The sequence below is a fragment of the Gastrolobium bilobum genome, unplaced genomic scaffold, assembly GCF_033153095.1.
Source record: "Gastrolobium bilobum isolate Gb01-03AN ecotype WA unplaced genomic scaffold, APGP_CSIRO_Gbil_v1 utg6685, whole genome shotgun sequence".
NCBI classification, from domain to species: domain Eukaryota; kingdom Viridiplantae; phylum Streptophyta; class Magnoliopsida; order Fabales; family Fabaceae; genus Gastrolobium; species Gastrolobium bilobum.
In genome coordinates this window covers 143,374-163,705 of record NW_026898013.1, presented here as the reverse complement: position 1 = coordinate 163,705, position 20,332 = coordinate 143,374, and the positions used below count along the sequence as shown (strand labels likewise).

The following is a 20,332-nucleotide window of genomic DNA, read 5'->3' as shown; positions in this document are numbered from 1 at the left end:
TCTTTTTAGGAATCGTGTCATTTGAGACACAGAGAAGAGGGAAAAGATGGTATCCCTGAAACTGCAGAAGCGGCTAGCATCGAGCGTGCTCAAGTGCGGAAGAGGGAAGGTTTGGCTTGATCCTAATGAAGTCAATGAAATCTCCATGGCCAATTCTCGTACGCATTCCCATTCTCTCTCTTCTTACTATCATCTCTGTTCCCGTTCATCGATAGGGTTTATTTTTTTTATTTTTTTTATAAATAAATAAATAAATAAAATTTGGTTTGGATCGGAATCTTATTGTTGTTTGTGAATATATAGTCTGTAATGGCACACTGACTGGGAATCTTACGTGTAGTGAACATTATTGTTATTGTTTTTCCCTACTAATAATGTATCCATCTACCGGCGTTTTAGATTCAAACTGTTTTATTCTCATCGTGGGAATAACAAATGCTTATATCAATGAACTTGAGCATTCTACTGTCTCTTATTCTTTCCATTGGAATTTTGCTTTCTAGACTATATGAAATTTTCTTTATTTTTGTGTTATTTGAATTTATTTCTGACTGATATTTGAATTCTGAAGTTATCACTTTAGAGGGGCCTTACTTAACCAACACCCTGGCCTGAAACTGTTTGAGCAATTCCAAAGATTAAAAAGAAAAAAATACAAATAAAACTGCCTTAAGTTGTGTGTGATATATACTCTAATGTTCTGTTGTGCAAATCTTTTCCAATACTTAAAAGCTTGTTGGGTTTCGTTTGCAGGCCAAAACATTAGGAAGTTGGTCAAGGATGGGTTTATTATCAGGAAGCCAACCAAGATTCACTCCCGTTCACGTGCTCGTAGGATGAAGGAGGCCAAGAGGAAGGGTCGCCACTCTGGATATGGTATTTATTCTCAACTTTAAATGGTAAATGTAAAATAATTTTCAAAATGTAATTCCAGGCACTTTCTCAGTCAATGCATGTTTAGAAACTATGGTCACGAACTTTTTCATCATTTAGACATGTACTCATTTAAGATTGACAAAATTTGAGCTGCTTATCAATTGAAAGAATAGTGGAATTTTTTTTGAAAAAATAGCTTAGGGGACGAAGTTATCGATACTACACTACATATATGGGGAACATTGTTGGGTAGCCATAAAATGAATTGCACTCTGGCCCTTTTATCTATTTATTAATTATTATTATTATTTTGTTTGTTTCTTTTGGGGGTGCGGGGAGGATGGGGCATCGTTTGCTCATTATAATGTCTACCTAAATACTATTAGGTAAGCGCAAGGGAACTAGGGAGGCAAGGCTTCCCACCAAAATACTTTGGATGAGGAGGATGCGTGTGCTCAGACGATTGCTTCGTAAGTACAGGGAATCAAAGAAAATTGACAAACACATGTACCATGATATGTACATGAAGGTGAAGGGTAACGTTTTCAAGAACAAGAGAGTCTTGATGGAGAGCATTCACAAGTCCAAGGCTGAGAAGGCAAGAGAGAAGACTTTGTCTGATCAGTTTGAGGCGAAGCGGGCAAAGAACAAGGCAAGCAGGGAAAGGAAATTTGCTCGTAGGGAGGAGCGTTTGGCCCATGTGAGTTCCAGAGTTTTTTGAGAATCTATTTACTTGTATATTGTGTGAATTTATATTTAATATTCTAAATTTTGGGATTTACTGAACAAAGAAGTATGCTCATTGAAGTCGGTAATGAAAATTTTGACTATTATTTTTCTCTGCATATTGTTTAGGGTCCTGGTGAGAAACCATCGACAGCACCCAGTGCTCCACCTGCTACAGCACCCCAGGCTTCCCAGTAAGTATTACGTCTATGCTTATGCCTTAATTACAGCTTTTGGCCGTGATGTGTATTGTAATCTATATGTATCTCTTTTATGCAGAGCACCAAAGAAATCCAAGAAGTGAGGTAGCATAACCAAGAATCTTTAAATGGCGCTTACATAATCATTTTGTCTGCTAAAGTAGTTCGACGAATCTCATTTTTGTTGGTTTGGACTTTCTATGTTTTATAAGAACTTTATTTTTTGCATACTTACAATTATATTTTGTTAGTTGGATTTATACTGTCCTTGCCTTGGTATTAAGTTTCACCCAGTTGCGTAAATACTCGTGTCTCCCTTCATTTATGGCGCCACTAATCTCTCTCTAATTACAATTAACTGCATACGTGGAGAAATTTCTTTATATTTGGAGATAAAGAGAAAAAAGACATTGTTTTGGTACCATTTAATGCATACAACCCTAACTTTTATGTGTATATGAAATAAAATATCTCACTTACAATACGAGAAACATAAGTTTCATAATTTATTTGCTTAAACATGTTTTTATGTAAATATGATCATTTTTTTGTGTTTTAGTGTTTTTAGTTTGTAGGCCCGCCTTGTTTAAAACTGACAACGTTCAGTCTTAACCTGGTGTTTCCTAAGTCGAGGCTTTCACACTATGGGGGTTCGGAATTTTTTTTATTTTTTTTTATAAATACAAGTTTAAAATAAGAGTAATAGTATAAAATAAATATGATAAGTCAATCAAATGGTGATTGTTTAGTTGGCGTGAGGGAATTGAGTATTGTGGGTAATGGGGTTGAAATTATATGTTTGATTCTTTTTAATATAATCTATAATTTTTGAAAGGGGTTTAAAGTTTTAATTTTAAGATCTGTCTTGAATTGAAAGTCACGAGACAATGAACTAATTGAAATATCTCTAAAAAATAAAATATGATGAGTTTAAGGAAAAAAATATTTGTCATTTTAAATAATATAATTTTATATCATTTTTAATAAAATTACATCATTTCTGTGTATTTTTACATTTTCTCTTCTTCATTTCTCTTCCTAAATTTATAAAAAAGAAAAAATGTAAAAAAAATATCAAAATGACATAATTTTATTAAAAATGATACACAATTATATCATTGTAAATGATACATATTTTTTCCATTAAAAAAAACTTTTTTTGGGGGAGATTTTAGCTTTTAATTTTTTTTTATAATAAGAAATTTTATAAAAACATGTTTGGCTAAATTTTTATTTTTAAGGAAAAGAGAAATTAAAAATAAAGCATACCAAACAGATGCAATGTTATAAGGGAAATATAAGAATCATGTTGCAAGGAATGACACTGTTCCTTCCTGCAACAAAAATCCGACAACGTATCTTGAGGATATGGCGCCGTATCCTGATTTTAGTTTGACTTTTTTTTTTAAGCGTGAGACCCACACTTGATTTATGTGTGCAGAAAAATAATCTTGTCATGTGACATGAAAAAAGCAAACCCATGTTATAAATACGATTAAAAGAGTGCAATTTTAAAAGAATTTGGACAGTAACCGAAATCGAAATGATCAAAACCATAAATATATTTTAAGTGTAATATTTTCAACAGTTACCTATAAAAATATACATAGTTCCATCGTCCTGTATCAAATTTGAAGAAAAATTCTGGCTTTATTGTTCACAGGCAAACAAAAAGAATATGCAACAATCCCTCTACTCAAGGGAGAATATTTAACTACTTTTATTCAATACACAAGTCAAAGCCAACAAGTTCTGTAGATGAAGAGGGAGCTTTCACTGACATGCACTTTATTTCTCATAAATTAGAACCAACAGCTTATGTAGACGAAGAGGAGGGTTTTTGGGAGAGCAAAGCTTCAAGTGACGAATGATCAGTCACAGGGGGGCTACAAGTGAAGTTTTGGCACACAAGAGCTACAACCTTGCCGACTGCATAGTTATTCTTCGCCATGAGAGCGATATTGCTGTTGTTTATTTCCCAAAATTCCATCTCTTCCTTCTTGTTGGGATCTATATGAATAACCTACCATATAGCACCAGCATGTAATTGATGACAACCAGAAAGATATATGAAAATATCAACTTTATAGAGAGTAAATATGCTCACAGTTCTGTTGGGATCATATAATGCGTGAGCTGCAGTAAGCATGCTTTCAAATTCCTCGGAAGCCCTTTCACCAACCACGACCACTTGCTTTCGGGAAGGTACATGCAGCATGTCTGCTGCACAACACATTAGAGGCACTGCCATCGCCATATCTTTCAATCTATTCTCAAAAACTGCCTGCATTACCATTTATAGGGAATCCTAGTCAATTACAACTGACCCAGTGGTCTAGTAACAGAGCTTCCCACTAATAACCCATCCAATCATTGTTAGCACATAAAGGAAGCTTTTTGGAGAAGAGGAGAGGGGTTTACAGACCAATAGATGTTCTGCATTTCGCTTATAATGTTCAGCCTTACTTCCAGTAACCATGGAAGCCAATCTTGTAAGATTTATAGCGGAAACTGAGTTCCCAGAGGGTTCTGCCCCATCATGGTCTTCCTTCACACGGAGAAGAACCGAACGATCTTCTCCTGTATTATTGAAATATCCACCTCCATCCCTATCAAGAAACAAAGCATCCTGCAAGCAACATATCTCATAAACAACTCAAGGACTGTCAAGACAAGAAATGAAATTTCTATCGAGTCTAGACATCAATCTTTACCTGGGTTTCCTGCAACTCAATGGCCCATAGAAGCCAGTTGATTCCACCACCAAACTCATAGAGATCCAACAATCCAGAGATCAGAAAAGCATAATCATCCAAGAAACCAGGAGCTTTAGATGGAGAATTTCTGAAACTATGGTGTAGCCTGTGAGTCTCCACATCATAAAGTTGCTTCATAATAAAGGATGCTGCTTTTTCTGCAATGCTCATGTACTCCCTTGGCTGGAATTTGCACAATCAAAAGGAGGACAAAATTAACTACATTATCAATTACTCACAAGGAAAGAGTCAAGTTGGCTACAGGTGTTCCTCCAACAACCTTACCCATTATTCCCTCACCTTAACCTGCTAACTCCATTAGAAACAACCCATTGTCCAAAGCAAGAATTGTGATCAACAGTATATAATTTTACCCTTGTGATGATAATTTACAGACATCTTCCAGAAGCAACATCCATAATATAAAAGAGGAGTGCCTACCATCTTTTTAAATATTGGGAGTCATTTGACTAAAATAAAATATTTGTAGAGGGATAAACTTACTTCAGTGCCGACGACAGGAAAGTAGAATTTGGTCCCTTCAGCTTCACCCTTGAGAATCTTAGAAGCCCTAGCAAAAGATGAGATTGCCAGTCCATTCCAAGATACAATAACCTAGGAGCATAGGATCTCTTGAGAGCATACATAAAAGTTGAAACCTAAATAAATCAATAAGGTTGTTCAAGGGAAATACCTTATCGTCCAAATGTGGCCTTGACCGCTGTGACCTTACTTCAAACAGCTTATGCCTACATTTTCCAAGAATTTCTTGATATGTCTCAACTGACATGCCATACTTTGATGCCATTTCTGAAGGATCCTTTCTCTCAATCAGGACATTCTTGCCATTGAATTCATTGTGAGGATCACTCATTGTAGATAGGTCACAGTTACCCGACTGTTTTATGTAATAGTGCTCCTCAAAAAGAGCAGCATGCTCTCCAAGTATGCCTTCAACCTAAACAGAACAAAAAAAAAGGTTGAAAGCCACCTCCAAAAATAGCAAATAGACCTATCGTTAATTACAATACCTCTCTGAGAAATTGTCAAGACTCTGTAGATATAAGCACAAAATTACAAAAGGGAATCAGTATAGTAAGACACACAGCCAAGAGCTAGACATGTTCAGAAATAATTGCAGCAAAAAGCTTTTTATTTAGGAAAAATGATCTCCATGTATTATCTGCTTATTAACAACTATAATGTTCTATTTGGAAGTACAATAAAAATGCCTACCTTAACCAAACAAATATAAAATTTATTATATATATATATATATCATCAGTAATGAGATAATATTATGTTTTAGACTCTGAACAAAACAATGGATTGAAAAATATGAAATATAAGTCAAGTTCGAAGAGGTATTGTAGCTCACAAGTTACAGTGAATATTTCCAGACCAATCTAGAAAATAATATAAATAGATTGTCCTTTGTCCTTAGCAAACTAAAAGTTAATAATTAAGAAATAGGCTAAACAACACATTGTGATCTTGAAAAATACAGTTATTAATTCATGTATGGGAAAAATAAAATGATTCAATTGAATCCTTAAAGAACTTCAATTGACTGCCATGTCAGTGAATTATTGAGCATTGTCAGAAACTCAAAGGCCTTATAATGTCAGCCCCAGAAGGTCCTGTATGATTTTGGACCCAATTGAAAGATAAATTTTTTGTAATGACCCAATAATTTATTGTCTAGGGACCGGGACGTCAAAATGTATATTTGTCAGGGACCAACAATGTAACTGTAAAAAATATATTAAGGAAAGGCAGAGAAGACATGGATGAAAGACCTCTTTGCTGGTCCATATGTAAAAGGCTCCTTCTTTTTTTCTTGTTGCTCCTTCAATCTCTGCACTGTCAGCATCCTCTGCTGAAAAGATTTCACCTTCTGGACCAATCATGTCTCTCCTTAAATAATCAAGGATATCCCGTAATATACATGAATAGAAGGTATCTTTTGTGATAGAGAAAGCATCTAAATAAACATTAGCAAGCTGCCCTTGATCATATAGCATCTTCTCAAAATGTGGAACTGCAAAGATATAACAGCTGAACAATTTAATCATCTTAACAACATTTCAGAACAAACAGAATTGGATATAACAGCACATCCAAATTAACATGGCAAAATCAAATTGCTCAGGTATCTGCATATGTGGAGTAACATAGAGAACTACATCTCATAGTCATATCAGTTACTTATCAAAGATTTACTCAGAAATGACAGTTGTCCAAGATAAACTTACCATGCCAGCATTCATCCACACTATATCTGTGAAAACCCCCTCCGATATGATCATGAATGCCCCCCTTTGCCATGCATTGCAAGCTAAAGAAAACCATTTTCTGACTTTCATTAGCTCCACCCAAGTTCCCAGCATCCTCCAACTTTTTGGATCGGTAAAGCATCAAGTTGATCTCAACTGGTCTGGGAAATTTCGGTGCAGATCCAAACCCACCAAACTTTGAATCATAGCTCCCAGAGAGCTACAAAGAAAATAGTAGATTGAATGATAATAAAAAATTGAAACCTCATCATAAATTAAGGATTCAATAAAAAGTACATGCAAATATAAGAAATTTTCATGGTAGTCAATCACGGCACTAGCTCCGCCGGTTGTGCTTTGCGGAGCTTCGCCAAATCGTACCGCAATAGTGTCGTAAGGCAAAATGTCAATTTTGCCCTTATTTTAAATGTCTAACAAATATTTGAAGGGTTTTTTAGTCTTTTGCGGATTTAACTCTAAACCACTCTCTTTTTCTGCCTTACTCGCTCTTTGTTGCACCTCTCTGCTCTGCCTCTCTTGTTCGTCTCCCTCGTAGTAGGTAAGCTCTCTGCCTTTTTTTAAAAAAAAAAAAAGTTTAATTATTTATCTTTGTATTTTTTTATTATTTACCTTTTACGCTATCTGCATCTCTCTCTCATATTCGGCCTTTGTATCTGCAATTATGCAAGGGTAAGGCTGCGTACAAGGATTACCTCCAACCCACACTTGCTAGTCGGGTTTAACGGGGAATGGTTTTTATTTTGGTTTTTTATTGTTTTTTTAATAATTTGTTGTGTTACTTGTATTGAAGAATTGTTTTGTTACTTGTTGATGCTTTTGCCACTATCCTTATCCTTGTTTTAATAGCATAGTTTGATTTTTTTGAATGAATGTCTTTATTTTGGAGCATATATATGTGTGATATATTTAGGTTCTATTGGTCTATTCCGCTATTTCCGAAACCGCAACACGCTATAGCGTTATAGATTTTTTAGGGTTGGCCACGACAGGCCGCAATCTGCATTTGATAAAGAAGAATTTTCTTACAATAAACAAAAAGAATATTGCTTGGTCTATGTTGTTACAATATAAAAATCTTACAGCACTGGCTGCTATCAGCCTTAATTTCACTTTTATAAATGAGAAAATAAGATTTCTATGTCTTTAACAATTCCCCCCATCAGTCATATACAGAAAAGAGAAATCACAGAGGACAGCAAGACCGCACATAAGGAAATTCTTTTTTCTTTTTCCTTTTCTTCTCAGTATGTGTGTTTAAGAAATGGAGGGAAGGCTGTCTAACAAGATTGAAAGAGGTAGGAAAAAGTGGATGCACAAAGCCTTACCTGTTCTGAGCATAGACGCAAAGCATCGTCTGGAACACCATCAGGCAATTTATCAGAAACTGAAGTAGCAGATAATGCCTCAGAAAGCTGTTCAATTGCAAATGTTCCACTCTTAACTAGCATATCTCTCTTATTATCCCAAGCTTCTTTTACCTTTCTGTAGAAGACAGGAACAAATAGTAAACCAATAAGTACTTGAAGAGCCAGAATAATAATTTCAAACCATAGACCTGAAGTTTTACACTCATCAAAATGAGACATGCCGTCCACTGAAATTATTGACAAAAAGAGAGTCTAAGCTGGTTAATGATTCAAGCTGACTTGTGCAATAATTCTCACCTAAGTATAGTCTTAAATCCAGGTCGTCCATACTTATCATCAGGGGGAAAGTAAGTTCCACCCATCAAAGGTTTCAAATCAGGTGAAATAAACACATTCAGTGGCCAACCTCCTCCACCATACAAAGCTTGCACATACGTCATGTATACCTGAAGAAAAATTCTTTTAGTGGACCTTGTTACCGGTGAAACACCTTAAATATTCTATAAGCATCTCAGACATTCAAATTTCAAAGGGACTTCTACATAAGTTTTGGATAATTTTAAAATACCATTTTTTTTTTCATTTTTTTTTTTTTTTTGTGTTCCTTAAAATAGAACAATTTTGGAGATGATATCCTCAGAGATTTGATACATACATACATATTAATACATTAAATGAAGAGTTAAGTTACCTTATCAACATCTGGTCGCTCCTCTCTATCCACCTGTGGCATTGATATATTAAAACGGTATAGAACAAAGCAGGACAACTCGTTAACTAATGTTGACTAAAAATGGAGGGAAGATTGTTAAAATTCAAAGCAAGAGAAAAACATAAAAGGCATTACCTTAATGCTAACAAACCAATCATTCAACAACTTGGCTACCCCCTCGTCCTCAAAGGACTCGACCTCCATAACATGACACCTTAAAAACAATTCAGATTCTCAAAACTTCACCCCATTATTTAAACTAATCAAAATTCAAAACTTAACCACAAAAAATCGGAGTTTCCAGTCACACATACATACCAGTGACAAGTGCTGTACCCAACTTCAAATTGAGTCGCCATTAATATCACACAGCAAGCAGCAGTTAATTACATAAAACAAAATTCCCAAAAAAAAAAAAAAAAAAAAAATGAAGAACAAAAAGGAATCAAAACAGAATTTTCAATTACTTGATAAGAAGATAGGTGCATCTCGCTTGCGTGCTTCGGCGAAAGCTTCTTCACCCCATGGATACCAATCAACCTAAAAAAAATAATGGATTATGAGTGAAAAATGAAAAAGAAGCAATATTGTGAGGAACGTGAGAGATTAATAAAATAAGGGACTTACTGGGTTATGAGCGTGTTGAAGAAGATAAGGGCTTTGCTCGGAAGCAAGTCGATTGGTATATTTGTGGTTGGAATGAGATGTTGTTGCCATTGAAAGGACCTTGATTTTGAGAACAGGTGAGGAAGCGAAGTTTAATTTAGTGGGTAAGTGATGGTGAGAGAAGAGGCGACGAAGAAGAAGAGAGGATGAGAGGGTGTAACGGAGCATAGAAGAATAATGAAGAAGCGAAGCAATATAATAGAATTAGAATTAGAATTAGAGGGTGTTATGTTATGTTACAGTACAGTTCAGAGTAACAGTGACTCTTATTCAACGAGGAAGAGTTGCCGCCATGTGTAACTCTTTTCTTCTCAACGCTTGGAATTGCTTCTTCCAAGACAAGTGGTCCATGTTTGCTCCTTTCTCTTATTAAAAACGGATAAAACCTGGGAATTCAATAATTAATTAGTTAATAAATTGGGATACATGTATAGAATTTTCCCCTGTTGAAAACCCGGCTCGATCCTGTCGGATCGACCCGAAAAATTCAGTCACTTGGTTATTGAATCGGTTCAGGTCAAATATTAGACTGGTCACGCATCAATCCAGTTAAACCCGGTTAAAACTCGAACAAAACTAGTGAAACTCGATCAAAATCGATGATCTGTTCACCCGGTCGGGTCATGCATTTTTAAAACAAAAAAAATAAATCAAAAAATCAAAATTATTTCATCTTATCAGAAAAAAATGTAAATCTCATTTTAAAAACTTTTTGTAATTTTATTTGTTAGTATACTCTTCTACAATGAGCTCAAATTTTAATTTTCAATACCGAAGCAATTTGCGGAATCATAAATTAACATAACGTGACATATGTTATTTTAAAGTAGTTGAATTTGAAAAATATGAGTTCAATGTCATTGAGAGGTATGTTTATGGGGATTCTGAGTTGCAATTTAAATTGACATAGTAATAACGTGCATTTTTATTTATTTATGCTTCATGTTTTTGAACTTATTTAGTAAACCTTGTTTAATTCATTTTAGATATGAAAAATATAATTGAATTTATATGTTCATATTTACATATTTTTTATATATCTATATATAATCGGGTCAACCGGTCCGATCAGTGACTCAATAATCCAGTATCCCGACCGGGTCGATGTCGGGTCGGGTTTAATAATACTGGAATTTTCACTTAATTTTTATTTGGGATAAATATTTCTCAAGTTATAAGAGATAATTTTATTTTCTACATAAGTGAAAATGTGTGTGGTTTATATATGGAAAAAATAGAGAGAAAAAATATGAATCTCATATATTTTTATATATGGTAGAAGATAAATTTATCTCTTAATCGAGAAACAATACACCTTTTTCATTTACGCAGGAATATTTTTTTAATTGAAAATCCTATTACAACATTTTACATAAATTTCTTAACTTTTGAACTGGGGAAGGGGAGTTAAATGTGCCGTGACAACCACGACAATCCAGTATGCTCCAGTGGTTTGAGAAACATGACATATTAAATCATTTTTTAAGATCTCTGATAATCGACATTCATTGAATAAGTTATTTAGTTCATGTCAGAACAGTGATTTGAGTTACAACAGCTGAGATAATTTTAGGGTGTATATTTTCTTATGTTGTAGGATAGTAGGAGAGAAAAAAAGTAGAGATAAGTTAAATGTGGGTCCCACATTTTAAATTAAAAAAGAAAAGAAAAATTAATTGACACGGAAAACGAATTTGTGTAGGAAAAAATTCTTATCTCATGTAGAAGGAGATAATGATTTCCCATAATTTTATCAAAGTTTCATTTTGTTTATTTTTTGTTCCATGATATTAATTTTTGCTTTAGGGCGAATCAGGTCCCATTCGCATAGATATAAAATTAATCTCAAATCGAATTATGTAATAATTATCGAGCTCTATTCCCAAAATTCTCCTAAGATTCGAACATATGCTCTTCTGATAATTTGTTTTTCAAGAAAAATTTCTTATTGGAAGAAACAACCAATCCAATCTAGAAATAAATTTAGTGATAACTTTAATCATAATATAATTTATTATAATAAAAATACTGAATATTATGAAAAAAAGTGAGATTTTTTTTTTCATATTTCTACTTACCGGTTCATTCTTTAGGATTAATTCGGTCGGGGTCGAGAACAGTTAAGGATTCCTCCTCTCAACATATGCGCTTCTTAATCCTGAGTCTCAAACTTATATTTTTCACCTTACTATATAGTCTTGAACTGCTATCACAAGGTCAGTGCCTTATTGTAATAGAAAAATTGTCTTATATGTCCTCAAATCCGCTTTCATTCAATACGGAGCAGAATTGTAATATACGTCAAAATGAATTTGAAAATAGACAAAAATTCAACACTTTAGGATGTTGACCTACATTCCACATAAGTGTATGTCAAAATATTTGTGATTAAACGAAAATGATCTTTAAAAAGATATCCGAAGAGAAATTGTTTTCGGTGAAAGAAATGCGTTTTTTTTTTCCCTTCATATTTATGTAGTACCACTAGATAATTTTCATTTTGTTATTTCTTTTATTTATTTTTTACTTTTATTTTTTTTTTACTTTTTTCATCACGCGTTATTTATTCTTGTTGATTTACAATTTAAATTTTTCTTATGAAAATTAAAAAAATTAATAATATAAAAAAGTTTAAAAGAAAAAAGGCTTACTTTAATTCATTACGTTAGTAAAACTATTATCATATCATGTTATATCATTAAAAGAATTTCTCCTTTTCATCATCATCAATTTGTTCGTACGAACATCTTGAATAATATTGGGAGTAAATAGGCCGGACAATTTATTAAGATCTACGTTATGTAGTAGTACTACAACTCTTACTTTTTTGTTGTTGGAAGTGGAAGTGAAACTCTTCCATTATCAAAGAAAGTTGATTTAAGTAGTTTTTATTTAATTCTGTCTAAGCAAAATTTTGGATTCAAGTTGTAAAAAAATTTCTTTAGAAAAATTAATCCCATTATAATATAAATGTTCCTGACTCAGAATTAACTCCAGTGGGAATTTGAAGGAGCTGGGTATCGAAATCGCAGTTCAATACCATATAGGCATATACAATGCAGTGAGAGCACAAAACGCAAAAGTTAATTGTATCACTTTACATAATGAAACAGAATTTTACAGAGTACTATCTAATGAAATATTACATGTAAAAGTGCCCCGTAACAACATATTGACAATCAATCAACTCGGTATGTCACAAACTTTGGATGATGGGACACATTCAGGAGAACAACGACATGGCAGATCTTCCATTGTGAAAAGTAATCCATTCAAAAATGTTCCAAACATGGGGGGAAAATGTGCTGCATATCAGCCAGCCGGAGCACCTACAGATTCAGCGAGTTCTTCCAGACGTTCCTTTTGCTCCATTGAAACACAAGACTGCAAGAAGAAAGTTTTTCAATAATACAGAGCATTTTTCAGCACAGTATCCAGCTATATCCTTCCCAAAACCCCCAGTATTATGAAGTCCGACCCAGGAGTTTCAATGGTTTTGGGCTTTTCTTAATCTTTCAAATTTTCTCGTTGCAGGCCCTTGCTTACAAGCCCCATTTTCTATTAAAATTAATTGGATCTATACTTAGGATTTAGAACACCAACCCATTTTATAAAACCAAATACACCAAACAATAGAAACCCAACCCTAGGAAATTCTAACATTTTCATCTTAATACAAACCTGCCTTCCAAAAATAGTACCTAAATATTAAACAAGCCACCTCAAAGTGCAAAGGTGCTCCCATATTAATCAATATATTATAAATATAAATACCATCTTCTAAGCATGTATTATACGCAGTCAGACAGTGGGAAACACAAGAAGAAAGAACAAATTAATGCCAAGAGAGGTATGCTAGATAATATACCTGGACAGCATTTTCTATGTCACCATTAAGAAAAGAGGTGAGCTCAAAGTTCATCTTTAATCTGTGGTCAGTAACCCTGTTGTCCTATTAAGAAAATTTAAGTGTCAAAAACTGCCAGTAAACAACCATAATCTCACCAAGACAAAATCAAACTTTAATAAAACCGTCCCAGCTATTCTACCTTAAACCACTATTCTGACAGGAACTACATAACTCTAGATCACTGAATCTTTTTCACTTCATTCGAGGAATGTGATTATCAGAGATCACAAAAAATACTTTAATATATCATGTTTCTCATATATCTTCTCTTAATTTTCTTTCTAACTAAACAGCGTCAACGTTTTCGAAACTCTTTAAATTTTGGATGCGGATTGGAGAGACTAACGAATGCGAGTAAATGTGTGGAAAAATATTGAGACTGCTACATTTAGTACCTTATAATTGTATGTCCGAATTTTTTCTGCACGTGCACCTGTACCAACCTGTAAATGTGGCAAACATTTTAATTCAATATCTATTGGCTCGACCAAATAGCAAGTACACCAAATAAATTATGACTAATGCAAATCATGACATATAAATGCTAACTGCTAAGCATACCAATATTTGATCAAGTTCTGACATCCAATTAGGCAAATGGAAATTGATCTCGTGGAGGTAGTGATTTGCTTATGGATTATTGATAATCAAGCAACATCACACAAATCAGAGCAGTGGGGTTTGGAATTACTGTGTTATAGTTGTTGATGCAGTTCTGCTGTGTTTGTTGTTGAATGAAATTCTGGTTATCAAAGAAAACAAAAGAGGCATATATATTTCTTCTGACATGTTGCCTGTATATCAGCCTATGTATCTAAGTACTCTGCATATGACATCTAAGGCAACAATGGTTTAACGAGACCATGCCAACAATTCTATTATTGCAAAGTTAATAAAAAAAAAAGGTTGATCCTAGGTTGTTCTCTAAGGGTGACATAAATATGCCGTGATAATTTACAAATAACCCAAAGAACCAATAAAGAATCAGCATTAAGGCATCAACAAGCACAGGAATCCAGTCTACTCCAGCCAAACAAAAATCTCATGACTATTTCAAACACCAACACAGGAAGTAGCATACCTGAGATTTCCTTTCATTTCGTATTGACTCTTGCTGCTCTCTTACCTTCATCTCATATCTATAAAAGGAGCTTGTATCATTTTTAAATACAATATACTAAAGCAAATAGGTTAAAGAGAACGCTCAGAAAATCTATACTAATGTGCTCATAGCTTTGGTCGGCTTTAGGCTTCATGACATTAATATCCTTTAGTTCCTCATGCATAATTCAACTCAAGAAAGGACTGGAATATCTATCTTGTGAACATGTATTCAAGAGGAAAAGGAAGAAAATTTGAAATCACTGCAGGCAAAAACACAACTCAATTCTATAACCAGACTTGTGAAGTTGACAAAAATAACTAGATGGCAATGTTGATGCTTACAGTTTTGCTCTGAGCAACTGAAAAGCACGATTCCTATTCTGAAGTTGCGTCCTTTCTTCAGTACAAAAGATGCGGATTCCCGTTGGTTTATGAAAAAGATCAATGGCTGTTTCAACCTTGTTAACATTCTGGCCTGCAAGATATTTTTGCATGAGAACTGACAGAAATTTGTCTCTTGTTAAGGAAATAGAAAGACTGATCACTTGACTGAAACAGCTTCATGTTCATAGATTTATACCTCCAGCACCCCCAGAACGTGCTGTTGTCAGTTCAATATCTTTTGGGTCGATTTCCACTTCAACTTCATCAGCCTAGATAAAGATTTCAGATCTATAAATTTCGATGTTGTTCTTAAAAGAAGGAAGGCATATGTTGTATCAGTAGGCTAAAAGTTATATTCTTAAATCACATATGAATTAAAAAAGAAATAATAGAATAAAGCATCAATCTCTAATCACAATGAAATCTACCTTCCACAAGATTAGACAACAAAATTTAGATGACATTACTTGCCTGTTTGGGAGCTCTTATTTTTAGCTTCTCTTCTTCTTATAAGCAGAAGCTTAGCCAAACATAATTTTACAAAAGTTTATATAAAAAGAGCTTTTTTTTTATGATGAAAAAAAAAGAAGAAGCTAAAAGCTACAAGGAGGAGCTTTTTTTAAGATGTATGTCAGCTTTTTAAAGTTCTTATATTTATTTTTCCAACTTTACCCTTAATATAAACTTTTATTTATAAATTTTTATCATTTACCCTAAGAACATATCATTTCATCTCTCTCCCTTCAATACCCTAAGAACAACTTTATATAATTATCAAACAACCTTTAACTTTATTTCTAAGCTCTTTTTTTTTAACTTTAGCTTAAAAGTAGCTTTTTAGCTTAAAAAAAAGATGTGCCAAAGGCTCTACATCATGTCTACTTCAAAACATTTTAGGCTTAAGCTGGCTACTTTTATGATTCAGATAGATCTTTACACAAAAACAGCAACTTTTGGAATAAAATATCAAATTAACAATTGTCCAAATACAAAGACTTTAAAAAATGTTTTCAAACCAAGATGTTACAGTCATAAATAATTTATTGCTAAAAGCCTGAAATATGTACTCCACCTCTGGCATGATGGCCACAGTTGCAGTAGAAGTATGCACTCGGCCCTGTGTTTCTGTTAGAGGAACACGTTGAACTCGGTGGACACCAGATTCATATTTTAATTTACTGTAGACACGTTTTCCTTTTATCTCCATCACATAAGTTTTGAATCCTCCTTTTTCTGCCTAAAAGATGGCAAAAAAAAATTATACAAATTACAGAAGCAATTAGAAATTATTTTTTAAACAGTTTTCATGAGGAATACCTCAGAGCATGAGACAGGAGAAAACTTCCAAGAATTCTGTTCACTATATTTTTCATACATTCTGACCTGATTTAACATCAAAACAGCATCAGAGTATGCTTGCAATTGAGCTTCACATTAATGGTTCATTCCTAAAACATTTAAACTAGAGCAATCAAAGATGCTAGAGTGGAAAAACAAAGGAAACAAATCTTAAAGACAGTTAAACAGTACAGAAATGATCCAACAACAGGATTATTATATGCGTGTGTACTTTATGCACTCTGCAAACAAGATCAATGGACATAATATTAACCACTTTTACTTTGTGCACTCTGCATGCAGGACCAATGGACATAATGTTATCCACTTTTTGCCATTTTCAACCCATGGGTCAGAAAGGACAAATGAAAGCATGTACCTACAAGATCACCAGCCCATATTCCAGCCTCGTCACCACCAGTACCTGCTCGAACTGTAAAAGTGAATGATTAGATAATAATCTTAAGAGCTTGAAAAACTAAATACAACAAATGGAGATAATAATATATCAATATGTCAAGCTTATTTATCCAGAAATCCGGAATGGGTCTTCAGTGAGATGTAGAAGATGGGGAGCCTGAAAATATGCCACTGCCTAGTGCCTGTGATGTATCGGCACACTTGTACTTACTCTAATGGGAAAATTAAAAAACAGTAGCACTAATGAATTGTAACCATTCAATCCAGTTATGTGCATATGATGTTGCAATATAAGCTTTATCAAATTCTCACTTTTATCAATTTAATAAACTTCTTAATCTGACATATTTTCTACATCTCCCATTATTAAAATGCAAATAATATTTACATTTTTAGAAATTAGCTTTATGTTTTGGAGCATGAGTCTCGGTCATGAAACATTCAACTAAGCCATAAAGTAAAATCATTTGGCTCCAACGATATAATGTAAAGAAAGAGACAATGTACCTTCAAGCATTATGTTTCTTGCATCCAGAGGATCACTTGGAAGCAGCAACAACTATCATTGCATAAGACAGCATTGGTAAGTTTATAAAAACTCAGGAAAATGGGAAAAATAAAAGGAAATAAAAAGAATGGGAAAGAGAGGCTTGAAAACTCAAGATAGCCAAGGAATGATGAGAAAAAACAAAGGAGAGGATATTTCAGGCATGGTTTTGAAAAAAGAGGAAATTAAACTCATGATAGCCAATGAGAAAAGAGAGTGCATGCGATTAGAATGTCAAACGAGACTTAATATTCGTCTGCATGGTTTTGAAATTTCAGCTGATTCAACATTCTGAATTGATGATTGCTACATTGGTATTGAATTAGAATAAGCAAACAAAATACAAACTTTAAAGTGAAAAGGTTCCCCGGGACAATAAATGCTAAGAAGAAAAAGATTTTACAAATGAGCATACAACGGACTTTATTAATTAGGGTATTGGAGACTAAAACACAAGTCACAAGCAGTGACAAAAGAAAAAAATTGTAACTTGCGATACAAAGTAAAAAAAAAAAACCTTAATCTTGTCCTCAAGCTCTGAGAGTTGCTTAGACAAAGAGTCGACTTCATAAGATATCATTTCCGCCATATCCTCATCATTGCCATCATCCTTTGTTAAAGCTAATAAGATATCACGTTGATTACTAAGAGTTAGAGAAAGCGATTAATATCAATCATCCTCCAACTTCAAAGTGTATAAAAAAAGGATTAACAAGCGAGAGTTCAGTAAACCTTTGGTTTCTTCTAGCATCTTCTCACACTCTTTAAATCTCTTGTAAGTGGACACAACCTAGACCACATTTAACATTACATAAATACAGTGTCTTCAACGGAAGGGTGAATGGCCATGAATATGAGATATTATAAATTAGAGTACCTCATCAAGCTCTGACACTGACTGTGCCAACTTCTGGTATTCACTAGGATTAGACACAATATCTGGATCTGCAAGCTTGACCTAAAATTTTTGCTTTCAGAGAAAATTGTTTTGAAGAAAACAGGGAGAATAATGAGCAGAGAGAAATACCGATAATTCTTTCCAGGTCTTCTGAGCGGATTCCAGCTTCATTATTAGGTAAGGTTCCTGTAATGAAAATAAACACAAGTGAAGCAATTACAACAGTGGATTAAACTAATTTATATAATAAAATGGATTATATTTCAATAATCTTTGTTTTTGGTGAGGTACCGCCATGCAGGCGATTCTCGGAGAAGTGAATGTGGTGGTGCTGGGTGCAAGTGTGACTCGTCTGTTAATGAATTGATGAAGGGAACGGTGTCGTATAGGAACTATGTCGCGGCGTGTAGCACATATTCGAGATGTGAAGCTCGGCGTTAAGCTACTCATGGTAATGGTAATGGCCACGCACACAGAGCGAGCAATGCCAGTGAAATTCAGATAAAGAAGGGGTAAGATACGGATATGGAGAGGGATTGGGTCATTGTTTGGATTAGAGACTGTTCGGGTTGGGCTTAAAATGTGTATGTTTACTTTTTTGTCAGAGCTGGCCTGTCTCCTCATGTTGGGCTCTTTATTTAGTCTTTAACCAACAAAAGCTTTTCCATTTGCTGTCAATATATTTTACTTTTTTTTTTTTTTTTTGGGTTAACCTATATAACTTGTAACCAGTGTTTTAAAATTCGTTTAGTCATTGACTCGAATGAGGTAATCAGTAGTTCAATCAGATTTTAAAATAATATATAATAAATATTAAACTATGAATATTATGTTCAACAAATAAAAATGATCAAGTGGTAAATCTTTCAATCCTTAAACAAAGTGACTTATTGCTTACAAAATGTATATATTTTAGTTAATCTAATATAAACTTTAGTCGACTTGGCCGGTCCGATTTTTAAAAGAATGGTTCTAACTTCTAACCCCTATTGTCGAAGAAAACAATAAATTTTTAGATCATAATTTATTACGATATAAAATGTTATACTACCATCTCATGTTGTATTATAAAATTATTAAAATAATTTTACATCTTATATAATTCGTGTCGTAATAAGACAAAATTAGTAATAATATTATATGAAATAGGTTATTTTACCTACCCTTGCCTACCTCTTTCAATATCGTTAGATTACAATCCCATTCGACGGTATACATTTGCGGAATAAAATAAACCCTTTCTTCTCATTCTTTTTCCTCACTTCTTCCCGCACCCTTTCTCTCTTCCTAGTGACGAAGATCGAAAATTTCAGTAACGCAAAATTCAAATCCTCCAAAAAGAAAAACACATATTCAATAAAAAAAAGAACGAAAAAGATAACACTATCGATCTTAGAATATATTTCATTTCTGTTATTTTGTTTTCTTCATTGTATTTGGATTTCTGCCACCTCATCAGTGGATGTAACCGTTTAGCACTTTTTGCGGATCTAGCTGCATTCTGTTTTTAGGTTGCTGATATATTCCCACAAAGGATACATTGTACTCAGTGAATTTAGTTTTTTTTCTGAATAATGAAAGTTAGTTTTCCTTTCCAAATTTTCTGGGCTTCAATATCTAAAATGGTATCAGATGATATTTTCTAAACCTCACCTATGGCTCGAGGTACAAAATCTACTTCCAACTCTCCAGCTCCTGCTTCTGCCTCTACTTCTATTCCATCCTCTACTTCTATGGAGGATGTCTCTAGCCCCTACCATCTTCATAATGGTGATCATCCGGGTCTCATCCTTGTTCCCCATACTCTTCTTAGGACGAATTTTAATTCTTGGCGCAGGGCCATGCTCTTAGCACTGACCGCGAAGAACAAAGTTTTCTTCGTTGATGGCTCTCTTCTTCGCCCTTCTTCCGATGATCTTCCTTTTCCTTCCTGGAATAGATGCAATTCAATGGTTACCTCCTGGCTTCTTAATTCCATTTCCAAGGAGATTGCAGACAACCTTATCTATTTCACTACTGCTTATGATCTCTGGTCTGACCTTCGTGCTCGCTTTCATCAGGCGAATGGTCCACGCATTTTTCAGCTGAAACAACAGATCTCATCGCTTCATCAAGGTGCCTTTGATGTTAA

The 20,332-nt window shown here is 34.0% G+C and overlaps 3 protein-coding genes across 4 annotated transcripts; 1 reads left to right on the top strand and 2 right to left on the bottom strand.

Annotated features, from left to right (window-relative positions):
- The first annotated feature begins 9 nt into the window (after window positions 1–9).
- On the top strand, window positions 10–2,032 carry LOC133312219 (large ribosomal subunit protein eL19y-like). The gene is made up of 5 exons (XM_061513394.1): window positions 10–158; window positions 754–876; window positions 1,263–1,576; window positions 1,732–1,796; window positions 1,882–2,032. Exons 1-5 carry the CDS (start codon window positions 47–49, stop codon window positions 1,904–1,906), a joined length of 639 nt encoding a protein of 212 aa, XP_061369378.1. The 5' UTR covers window positions 10–46; the 3' UTR covers window positions 1,907–2,032.
- Window positions 2,033–3,376: 1,344 nt separating this feature from the next.
- On the bottom strand, window positions 3,377–9,949 carry LOC133312223 (uncharacterized). The gene is made up of 15 exons (XM_061513399.1): window positions 9,562–9,949; window positions 9,402–9,474; window positions 9,253–9,274; window positions 9,070–9,148; window positions 8,914–8,946; window positions 8,520–8,668; window positions 8,181–8,337; window positions 6,814–7,054; window positions 6,358–6,599; window positions 5,253–5,516; window positions 5,063–5,173; window positions 4,517–4,741; window positions 4,228–4,431; window positions 3,910–4,086; window positions 3,377–3,825 (listed from the first exon to the last, which is right to left on the bottom strand). Exons 1-15 carry the CDS (start codon window positions 9,766–9,768, stop codon window positions 3,619–3,621), a joined length of 2,391 nt encoding a protein of 796 aa, XP_061369383.1. The 5' UTR covers window positions 9,769–9,949; the 3' UTR covers window positions 3,377–3,618.
- A 2,653-nt stretch (window positions 9,950–12,602) lies between these two features.
- LOC133312218 (peptide chain release factor APG3, chloroplastic) lies at window positions 12,603–18,694 on the bottom strand. Of its 2 annotated transcripts, none has more exons than XM_061513392.1 (15): window positions 18,493–18,694; window positions 18,331–18,387; window positions 18,181–18,261; window positions 18,036–18,093; window positions 17,821–17,924; window positions 17,264–17,315; window positions 16,720–16,769; window positions 16,316–16,381; window positions 16,071–16,235; window positions 15,195–15,267; window positions 14,957–15,089; window positions 14,592–14,649; window positions 13,906–13,953; window positions 13,469–13,552; window positions 12,603–12,984 (listed from the first exon to the last, which is right to left on the bottom strand). In XM_061513392.1, exons 1-15 carry the CDS (start codon window positions 18,649–18,651, stop codon window positions 12,913–12,915), a joined length of 1,260 nt encoding a protein of 419 aa, XP_061369376.1. In that variant the 5' UTR covers window positions 18,652–18,694; the 3' UTR covers window positions 12,603–12,912. The 2 variants fall into 2 exon arrangements, 1 of the variants encoding a protein (XP_061369376.1); XR_009751651.1 differs by having other exon boundaries at window positions 12,929–12,984; window positions 13,469–13,544.
- Window positions 18,695–20,332: the final 1,638 nt, after the last annotated feature.